Here is a 10,553-nt window from a genome sequence, read left to right as displayed (position 1 = left end):
GTTTTGTTTTCCTCTTTTCCAATTTGGATATCTTTTATTTCTTGTTCTTGCCTGATTGATGTGGCTAGGACTTCCAATGTTATGCTGAATAGAATTGATGTAAGGGGAGAAACTTGCCTTTTTCCTGATCTTACTGAGAGAGTTTTTAGGTTTTGCCCATTGAGTATGATGTTGGCTGTAGCTCTCATAATTGGCCTTTATTCTATTGAGGAATGCTCCCTCTATTTCCACTTTGCTAAGTGTTTTTATCATAAATGGGTGTTGTCCCTTATTAAATGCTTTTCCTGAATCTATTGATATGATCATGTGATTTTTGTCTTTTCTTTTGTTTATGTGATATATTACATTTATTGATTTGCGAATATTGAACCATCCCTGCATCCCTGGGATGAATCCCTCTTGCTCATAGTGTATGGTTTTTTAATGTATTGCTGGATTCGGTTTGCCAATATTTTATTGAGGATTTTAATGTCTATTTTCATCAGCAATATTTGCCAGAAGTTTTCTTTCTTTGTTGTGTCTTTTTCTGGTTTTGGGATTAGGACGATGCTGGCTTCATAAAATGAATTTGGGAGTCTTCCAACTTCTTGGATTTTTTGGAATGGTTTGTGAAACATAGGGGTTAACTATTTCCCAAACGCTATGCAAAATTCTCTTGTGAAACCATCCAGTCCAGGACTTTTGTGTATCAGAAGTTTTTGGTTACTGCTTCAATTTCATCATCTTTTATTGGTCTCTTCAGGCTTTCTGCTTGTTTTTCATTGAGTTTTAGAATATTATATTTTTCTCGAAAGTTGTCCATTTTGTCTAGGTTTCAAAATTTCTTGCAGAGCTAGTTTGGTGGAGGTGTATTCTTTTAGACTTCTTTTGTCTGGGAAGCTCCTTATTTGGCCTTCTATTTTAATTGAGAGCCTTGCTAAATAGTGTTGCTTGCATGCCTTTAGTTTTCATTAATTGGACTATTTCTTGCCATTCTCTTCTGGCTTGGAGCATTTCCATTGGGAAGTCAGCTGCTAGCCTTATTGGGGATCCCTTGTATGTAACTTCCCATTTCTCTCTTGCTGCCTTAAAGATTCTCTCTTTGTCTTGGAATTTTGCCATTTTAATTATGATGTGTCTTGAAGTGGGCCTCTTTGGTTTCATCTTGATCGGGACTCTGTGTTTCCTGAATTAGTGTGAGTTTCTCTCATCAAATCAAGGAAGTTTTTCATCATTACTTTTTAAAATACATTTTCTATCTCTTGCTCTTCTTCCTCTTCTGGTATGCTTCTTATATAGATATTGCTGCATTTCATGTTGTCTTGAAGCTCTCTTACCACCTGTTTGACTTATATGAGTCTCTTTTATTTTTCTTGTTCTATCTGGGTGTTTTTTTTCTACATTTTTTCTCCACATTACTGATTTGATCCTCTCCTCCATCAAGCCTGTTTGTAAATCTTTCTAATGTATTTTTTTATTTCTGAGATTTTATTGTTCATTTCTTCCTGGTTTTAGTATATAGCTTCTATTTCCTTTTTCATGCTGATGTAGTTCTCAATCAGTTCGTGGTAGTTTTCTGTGAGTTCTTTGAGCATCTGTATAATCATTCATTTAAATTCTATACCTGATAGTTTGGTTACCTCCATTTCTTTCAGCTCTTTTAGTGGGGAGTCTTCCATTCCTTTTGAGTTCTTGTTCTTTTTTTGTCTCCTCATTTTAGGTGACTCTTTTTGTTTCTGTGCTTCCTGATGTTTCACTTAGCTAACTGTCTTTGGAGGGTGAACTTCTCTGGTAGGAATTCTATGAGATTCAGTGGTATGATCTCTGGTCTCCTTGTGTGGACATTCTAGGTTTGGCCTTTCTTCTGTTTGTGTGGGCTCTCTTGTTGTACTTGGGCTTTTTTCTTTTGGTGGTTCCTTTCTTGGTGGTTTTTCTCTTCCAGCAGGAAAACTGATGTTTGTAGCTCCCACCTATTCTTGTGCATGAGCAGAGGCAGGGGGAAGGCAAAACAGGTTAAGACAGCAGAAGAGTATTTTATGGGATTTAAAATTCCAGCAAGTAGAGAAGAGATAGGAGATTCTTTGGATAAATATAGCATTAACTGTGATATTTCACCCAACAAGCCACTTTATAAAAATAGTGAAAGAGAGATAAGACTCTTGTTAGAGGGGAAGATGATTGTGCATTGAATCCAGAAAACAGCACTTGTGCCAAATTAAATGATGAGATATAGTGAGATTAATGTATAGAAAGTAGGTGTAATGTAAGAGAGAATACACTTAACCACAACAACAATAATGATTAGGAGTAAATGAAGTGGGCTAACAAAATGGAGGGTTGCTGTGTAGTATGTACAATTGTATAGAACAACAATTATTTATAACAGTACAGAGGTTTTTCAATATCTTCTGCAATTATTTACAATAATACATAGGTTTTGCAATGTCTTCTGCAACTTCTCCAAACTTCATATAAGCTGGGATTCCATTTGGTTGTTCTCTCTGTTCCTCAAAAGATCTGCCAGGGCATAGGGAGAGCTGGGTTCCACTCCCACCTACCTCACCTCCATCTCCCCTCCTGCATTTGAGATCATTGTTTATTTTAAACAAAGAAAGATGCTGAGGACTCTCTTGTCTCATTTTTTTCACTTGCATAAGGAAAACACCCAACCTGTCTAGACTTACCAGGTCTAGATTTGTACAGGAAGTAAGTTAATGGGTAAATCAGGTTCCTATTTAATAGGTAAATAGAGCTCAAGTAGGCAAGCCTTTCTCCAAAATTTTTCTTTCATCATCTGGGAGACAAAATGACTTTCTCTTTCTTTCTTATTTTTTAACTTTCAGAAACATGGATTCAGATACCTCATCAGCCTTCCAGAATAATCTCACCTGCTCCATCTGTATGAACTACTTCCTAGACCCTGTCACCATAGACTGCGGGCACAGCTTTTGCCGTCTCTGCCTGTACCTCAGCTGGGAGGATGCCCAAACACCAAGGCACTGCCCTCAGTGCAGAGGAGTCTCAGAGAAGCCAGATTTCAAAACCAACATTGCACTAAATAGCCTGGCTTCCATTGCCAGAGAGGCCAGAGCTAACTACATCAAGAGCTCTGAGGAGCAGATCTGTGTGGCACACAAAGAAGCAAAGGAGCTCTTCTGCAAGGATGAGAAGGGCCTGCTCTGTGCAGTCTGCTCTGAATCCCCAGAGCATGCAGCTCACAGCCACAGTCCAATACAGTGGTCTGCTGAGGAGTACAGGGTAGGTGCAATGTGATAGGTATAAGCTCCAAAATGAGAGAGAAAGATGAAAATGATGATAAGGAAGGGAATGACAATGGACGTAGTGGAGATGGTACTGTTTCTATGTAAATTCCAAATTACAAGTGTAATTGTGCAATGCTATTAAACAATTTGGGCACTATAATCAAAGTAGTGTTGAGCCTTTACTAAGGTACATTGCCTGCAAAGTACTGTCTAAGTATGTAGAATTGGTGCAATTGTGGGGAGGGAGGCCCGCACCAGGAACAGTGGCTTCTGATGCAAATTGTACCTGCTTATAGTCATGATATGTGAAAATCTGGTTGCCAATTACTTAAGAAATGAATGTTATCTGCAGGGCCCGCCAAAACTCTTTATTGTATGTTTCTGTCACCTCTCATATTCCAAATATTTGAATCAAATTAAATGAATATAAAGAAAACCAGACCTCTCCATTTTAATTCAGGGTGACTTTTCCCAGGCACTGCCTTTAACCATAAATAACTGAATAACATTTACAATATCATCTTTTTGTCACTTAAGCTTATGGTTATTTTGCAGGAGAAACTTCTAAAGAGAATGAACTCTTTATGGAACATGACTCAAGAAATGAAAAACAATCTGAAGCAAGAAGCTAGCAAAACCAAGTCATTAAAGGTACAAATGAACACGTTCTGTTTATTTTTATAATGTATGCAGATTGAAAAAAGGCTGGCTTAGATTTTTAGCCAAATTCAACTTACCAGTTACAGGGTAATGGTTTCCACCTATGAAAAGGCAGTGGGTTTTAGTAATATATCATTAAACACATATGTAACAGCCAAAAAATACATAATCAGCCAACAGAAGCTACTGCAAGGAGTATGAACACAGTTGATTCTTGGACAAGCAGAGGGCTTGCAGTCAATTATCCACATATAACTTTGAACTCTCTCAGAATTTCCTCATTCTTTCTTATCTGCAAGGCATTGTTTTCAGCATCCATAATTCCCAAATTTCAAGGATGTTCACATCTTTATATAAAATGGTATAAATTAATGCATATAGTTGGCCATCTGCATTCACGGGTTTCCAGTCTTAGATCAAAAATATCATCTTTGATATGCTATGGGCTGAATCCATGGTTAGGAAACTCACAGACACAGACAGTCAGCTGTGTATTCATTGAAATAAAATCAGAGTATTAGTGGGCCCTCACAGTTCAAATCTATGTCCAAGGGTCAACTGTGTACATGGTGAGCAAGGCTTGAAAGGTATTCCCTATACAATTTTGAAGGTTTGGTAAATATTTCAGAAACTGAGTGAAATAAAACAACACACTAAGTTTGACTCCAAAGGACAGAATAAAAATAAAGCAGTACATAGAGTAAAGAGTAGAGAATTTTAGAAAATAAGTATGATATGGCATATACTTCAATATTGTTAAATATGTAGAAAAGGCACGCAAAGGAACAAGAGAGAAAGCAGGTAACAGAGAGGAAATAATTACTAGAGTAAGAACCTTGAAGAAGCATCACAGAGAGAGAGCCTGGGGCCCTTTGGAGGGATTAATTTAACAGGGAAAAAAGACTGGGATCATAAGGTCAGGATAGACAGAAGGACTAGCAAATACTCAAGACACTTGGAGGCATGAGGCAGAAAGTTCATCAAGTCCTTTTCTGATAAGTCTGAGGAAATATTTCAAGTTTGAAGTTTTCTACTGAGAGTGGAGACAGGTAATGTCTTTGTTCCACTATCTGTGTAGGACTACATGGCCAGTAGGAGGGTGATGATCCAAGCTGAATATCAGAAGATACATCTGTTTCTCTGTGAGGAGGAGCAACTCCATCTGAACACAATGGAGAGAGAAGCAAAGGAGATCTTCCAACAACTCAAGGAGAGCGAACTCAGGATGACCCAGCAGAAAGAAAGCCTGAAAGGAGTGTTGAGAGAGCTGACTGACATGTGCCACAAGCCTAACTTGGAGCTGCTCCAGGTGAGAAGGGAGGGTCGATCCTCAGACAGGAATCCTGTTATGGGCAATGTTGGCCTAACATTGAAATGTTGCCTGCATATAGGATACCATTACCCTCAGCTAAGCATTAATTTTCCTTGGCTCCCATGATCAAGCCAGTCCAGTCAGTCACTTATTTACTCATATCCTTTTAGTAATGATTTGAGTATAATCCAAAGTAATATCTACTCAGAGAGTGTTCAAAATCGGTCAGTCTCTGACCAGGGAACATGAACTTTGCTGTGGTAATTCTCTATTTGTGTTCCCATAATCCACTGTCACTCTCTGCTATCCACACAAAAGCAACCTGCTAAAGACATTGAGGTTTTGCCCTTTTTGTAGGCAAGATTTATGGAATGTGGTAATCAATTTTAATGCTCTCTTTGTTGTTCATATGGTTCACTGTTTTGCTCTAATTGTTATTGTAAGTGGTTGGTTGGATCTTTCCTTGAGAATAAGATGGGGCAATGAGTGAGACTGGAAAATTAGAACTTGTTACATCCTCTCATTTTCTGCCTTAATATCTTCCACCCTCAGTGCACCCTGAGGAAACTCAGCATGTTTTAGTGTAATTTCTGTTATTAAGATACCCTCTGGCTTTGCCTGGTGTAGGTCAGTGGATTCAGTGTAGGCCTGCCAACAAAGGGTTGCCAGTTCGATTCCCAGTCAGGGCATATGCCTGGGTTTTGAGCCAGATACCCAGTAGGTGGTGCTCAAGAGCCAACCACACATTGATGTTTCTCTCCCTCTCTTTCTCCTTCCCTTCCCCTCTCTGTCTTAAAAACAAAAAGAAAAAAAAGCCTCTGATTATTCCTTAAAACAAAGTAGAAAAAATATTTTTCTAAAACAAACTCTGAAAACTATTAAACATACTAGAAAAGGCCTAAAAGCAAGAACGCATATGTTTACCTTCTTTTTTGTTTGTTTTGCAGGATTTGGGAAATATATTGGAAAGGTGAGTTTATACTGATGATTTCTTAAAAATTCTTGTCTTCTTCATGAAGTGGGTACACAATTTTCGAGGTAGAAACCTTGTCCTCTGTGGCTATTTTCCATTTTGTTTAAAAAACTAACAAAGCCCTGAAGCACTCTGGTCTCAGAAGTTTCTTCCTTATGAGTCAGCATTGCCACACACCTAAAAACCATCTGACCTTCTGGGCTTGGTTCTAGTCACTCACTGCCATCCTCTCCAGACATCTCAGTAAAAGTCTCTGAAAGTATTTTGGTAAGGTATTAGGGAGATGAAAGGTGAAAAGGACAGGAAGAAGGAGCTTTCCTATGATTATGATAGGAGAGGGGGGCCTTGCTTTTGTTCCCAGGGGTAGCAATGACTGAGCCTGTTCCATCATTGCATGTCCCTCCTTGTAGATAGCAATTCAGGGGGGAGTGACCTCCTGGTGCCCTCAGGAAGTGCTACCTTCAGCAGCAGGACTTTGAGGGTAGAGATTTTTACTTGCTTGACAAAAAAAAAAAAGGAACAAAAATCTCTGTCTCTGTAGATATTTCCCTTTTGGACGCTGAGTGTTTCATTGGTAAATACCATGTTTTGCTGTGTATAATGCCTTTCCATGTATAGTGCATACCCATGTTTTTGGCCCAAACTTTCAGGAAATAAATCTTTCATTTTAATATTTTTAAAATCACTTATTTATTTATTTATACTTAGAAACAAAACTGATGATCATATTCCAGGCTATTAGTTTGCATATGGCTATTGTCATTGCTTTTTACAGTTATACTTCTATTATAGGAGCAAAAATAAAAGAATTAAACACATTTATATAGATATAGAATTAGTACTATCCATGTACAATGAGCATCTTAATTTTTCCCTCAATGCTTTGGGCAAAGAAGTGTGCATTACACTTGGAAAAATACAGTACTTGCAGACTCGAGTCCCACAGGCTTTTCCTGAATTTTCTGCTCTTTGTAAGATACCCAGGAGTCTTGCATTCTCTGAGGTAGAGTAGAGGGAGGAAATGCTTCTCAATTTTAGAAATGAAATAATATCTGAAAAAACATAGCAAAGTTGAAATTTGATATAATTTAAATTTATTTTAAAAAGTAACATTTCTTATATGCCCATGGGGTGAAATACAATGTATTCCCAATTAACTCAGAATGGGAGGATTCTGGTGAAATATCTTGGATAACAAGCTGTGATTTTTGTAATGATTGTGGGATTAACCTTTGGCCCTAAATCCCTCCACTGTCATTCTTTACAGAACTGAACCAGTGCAGATGCAAAAGCCTCAGCCAGTGAATCCAGAGCTCACTTTATGGCACGTCACTGGAATCCCAGATATGCTGAACACCTTCAAAGGTAAGAGTCAGCCCTTTGTCATCAGGCCTCCATTTCTTCTGTGGCTCTTCAGACTGAGTCTTCTATTTTAATTATTTAAATTTTTTCTGACATGAAGGTAGTTTGTGACTTTCCAAAATTGTTATCTTTGTCCTGTCTAGTCATATCACAATGACCAAGGCTGAACTTTGCAATTTATAGAATATTGAAAATAGGAAGCAAGATGCTTTTTTAAATTACATTTGATGTAAGAAATAGAATATTTAGTTCTCAGACTAACAATCAATATTATACTTTATTCAGGCTCAATTATTCTTGAAAGTTTAAATATGGCATTGATGGTTTTTAATCTGTTGTATATTGCAAGTGTATTTATCATTCATTGCACAAAAATATTTGTGCAATTATTCATAAGATTGGCAAGTGCAAAAAATAACTGAACTCGTCATAAGCACAATAATTTTAATGCTGTTAGATCAATTTCAAAACCACTGGCAGGAGAAGGATCTGTGAGCATGGCCCCACCACACAAGGTCCCTCCTAGACAGCAGGTCTAGACCCCAAGGGCTGAAATCAGGATCAGACTGAATGTGAGGTCTAAACAGATCATGTAAAGCCAGAACATTCTCTTCAGGCACTTCTAATTTATCTATAATGGGAATTTCTCTCCAATAATTTGATTCTTAAATATGTAACAGGTGTAACTTACATTCCAATAATTACCCTCAAATAGCAAATTGCTATCTATTTATTAAACTATCTATTTATATCAAGGACAATTAGCACAAGAAGAGATTTCTAAAGTGACAAAAGAGGTTTAGGTGTGACCGGAAACAAACTATCTGGGGATTGAGATTAAATCACTGCTTTAGGCAGTTGGTAGTATATGCAGAGGGTTTTTGGTTTGCTGTGTTATCTTCTGTATAATTTAAAGGATATCTGTGCTGTAGAGGTAGGGATAACTTTTGCGCTTGGTAGAGGAGCCAGTCTCACCTCCCTTTACTGTCTTTATTTTGTATTTCCTTAGAGGGGGGCAAATGAAGAGACTGTCTCTCAAGGCATGGAAATTCCTTTCACTGACCTGATTTTTTGCCTCTTTTGCAGTGAACAAAGTTCTGAGTGCAGAAGCCATCAGTCGCTGTATTAGCCTTCCTAATGGTGTTAGTGTGATGTTTGGAGGTGACCGTGACAGCGCATCCAGAGAGCCCCAGAGAGTGCAGGGTTTTGCAGCATGGGGAACTCATACCTTCACCTCTGGTAGACATTACTGGGAGGTGGATGTGCTGAAGCGCTCGAGGTGGATTCTGGGAGTCTGTAAAGATTCCCTGACGAGCGGTACTGATATTATTGTTGATTATGAAGAAGCTTCTTTCCTATTTTCTAGGAAAGTGAATGATCATTATTGTCTCTCCACTAACTGCCCACCCTTCATTCAGTATATGAAAAGGCCTCTGGGTAAGATTGGAGTGTTTTTGGATTATGACCATGCAACAGTGAGCTTCTATGATGCTTCAAACCGTTCCCTCATATGTAGTTTATTTTCGTCTCCCTTTTCTTCCCCTCTGAAGCCTTTCCTATGCTTTGATTCTCCATGAGAAGTTAAGTTTTGGCCATTTATTTGATACAGTTTCACGTCTAAGGAAACTATTTTTATGAAATATCCTGTAAGGTGGCAGGGTGATACCTGATTGCCTCGGAGCATATTGTAACTTCAGGACACATAATTATTGTATGTTTCCAACATGGCATAACCTCATTGAATGTATAAATGTGTTTATTAAATTTTTTTAATAAAATGTTTACAATGGAGAGCTTCCTAGAATATAGTCAATGGCTCAATGGCATTTTTTAAACTGACAGCTGTATTATGAGAAGTTATATAACATGTCACCCACCACATCTCAGCTAATATGATCATTTTTACAGGATGTCATCTCTGACCCTACAGACCACTGTAGTTCTTCTTAATCCAAACTCTCTGAGCACACTATACCATGTCCTCATAATAGTCAGCAAACTTTCATCAAATTGGTAGATGCTTATTACCACTAGACTGAAAATTGTAAGAGTAGGATGTATTAGTTACTATTTCCACTACCCACTGCTGTACATATGATACAGTGTGCAGCCAAGAGGGGGCCCCAAATAGAGATTTGGAATGGGGTCTAGAAGTCAAGGTGTCTAGGAAATATTAGAAAGATATATAAGATATCCTGACCCCTTCCCACCAAAAGGGTGTGAGTTGGGCGAAGGAACACGTGTTGCAGGAACATGCAGAGCTGTTTTGTACAGCCACAGCTTTGCAGCCAATCCATGGCATGGTCGTTTAACATATCTATAACCTTTAACTGGTTGCACAGATATGTGAAGTAGCTGTGGCCATGGTCTGAGCCAGGGGGGTGGAAATGGACTCCCCCCACAATATGTAACTGAGGGGAAGGTCCCCCAGGTTATGGGGCCTACATGAGAGCTTGGAGAAGATTGGCTCCATGACATGGGGCCACACCTGCCCAGACTCATGATGGCAGCCCAGTAAACTTGGAATAATACAGGAATGCTGGCAGGTATCACTGAGTGTAGGAGAAGGTGGAAATAGGTGCACAGAGGAAGATTGTCACGGGGATTTAAATCCAGACACAGCAGCCATTGAGGGGGAATCACCATGCGGCTGTGGCAGAGAACCCTCACTGGGCTTTGGCAGAGTGGGGGCGTGCCTCCACCCCTGCCCTCCACAGCTTAGCTTAAAAGAACCATGTGATTTTGGCCAGAGTGGGGACCCAGGAAGCTTTGGTAGAAGAGAACCACGCACCTTGGGGTACTCCCTTTTGTCATGTGGCCTGGGAAGCAGGAGAGACTTTGCCTGGAAGAAAATGGGTACCAAGAACTCTTGCCAGTAGGCCATGAGAAGCGGTCATGTGGCTTTGGATTAATTAGAGATCCTGCCTGGACGGTGACAGAGCCAGTAGTGCCGGCAGCCTGAATCATGAACGTTTGCCTCTTTTTCTGAGATATGGTACCCGAG

The 10,553-nt window shown here is 39.1% G+C and overlaps 1 protein-coding gene across 1 annotated transcript; it reads left to right on the top strand.

Moving 5' to 3' along the window:
* The first annotated feature begins 2,826 nt into the window (after positions 1-2,826).
* LOC119061460 (tripartite motif-containing protein 64-like) lies at positions 2,827-9,126 on the top strand. Its single transcript, XM_053670879.1, has 6 exons — positions 2,827-3,237; positions 3,798-3,893; positions 4,981-5,224; positions 5,847-5,856; positions 7,455-7,552; positions 8,636-9,126. The coding sequence occupies exons 1-6, from the start codon at positions 2,827-2,829 to the stop codon at positions 9,124-9,126; spliced, it is 1,350 nt and encodes a 449-aa protein (XP_053526854.1).
* The last annotated feature ends 1,427 nt before the right edge of the window (positions 9,127-10,553 follow it).

Source organism: Artibeus jamaicensis, unplaced genomic scaffold, assembly GCF_021234435.1.
Source record: "Artibeus jamaicensis isolate MK-2021 breed Jamaican fruit bat unplaced genomic scaffold, CSHL_Jam_final contig_64, whole genome shotgun sequence".
Taxonomy (NCBI): domain Eukaryota; kingdom Metazoa; phylum Chordata; class Mammalia; order Chiroptera; family Phyllostomidae; genus Artibeus; species Artibeus jamaicensis.
The sequence above is the reverse complement of the archived record's forward strand: the minus strand, read 5'-3'. Positions and strand labels throughout refer to the sequence as shown.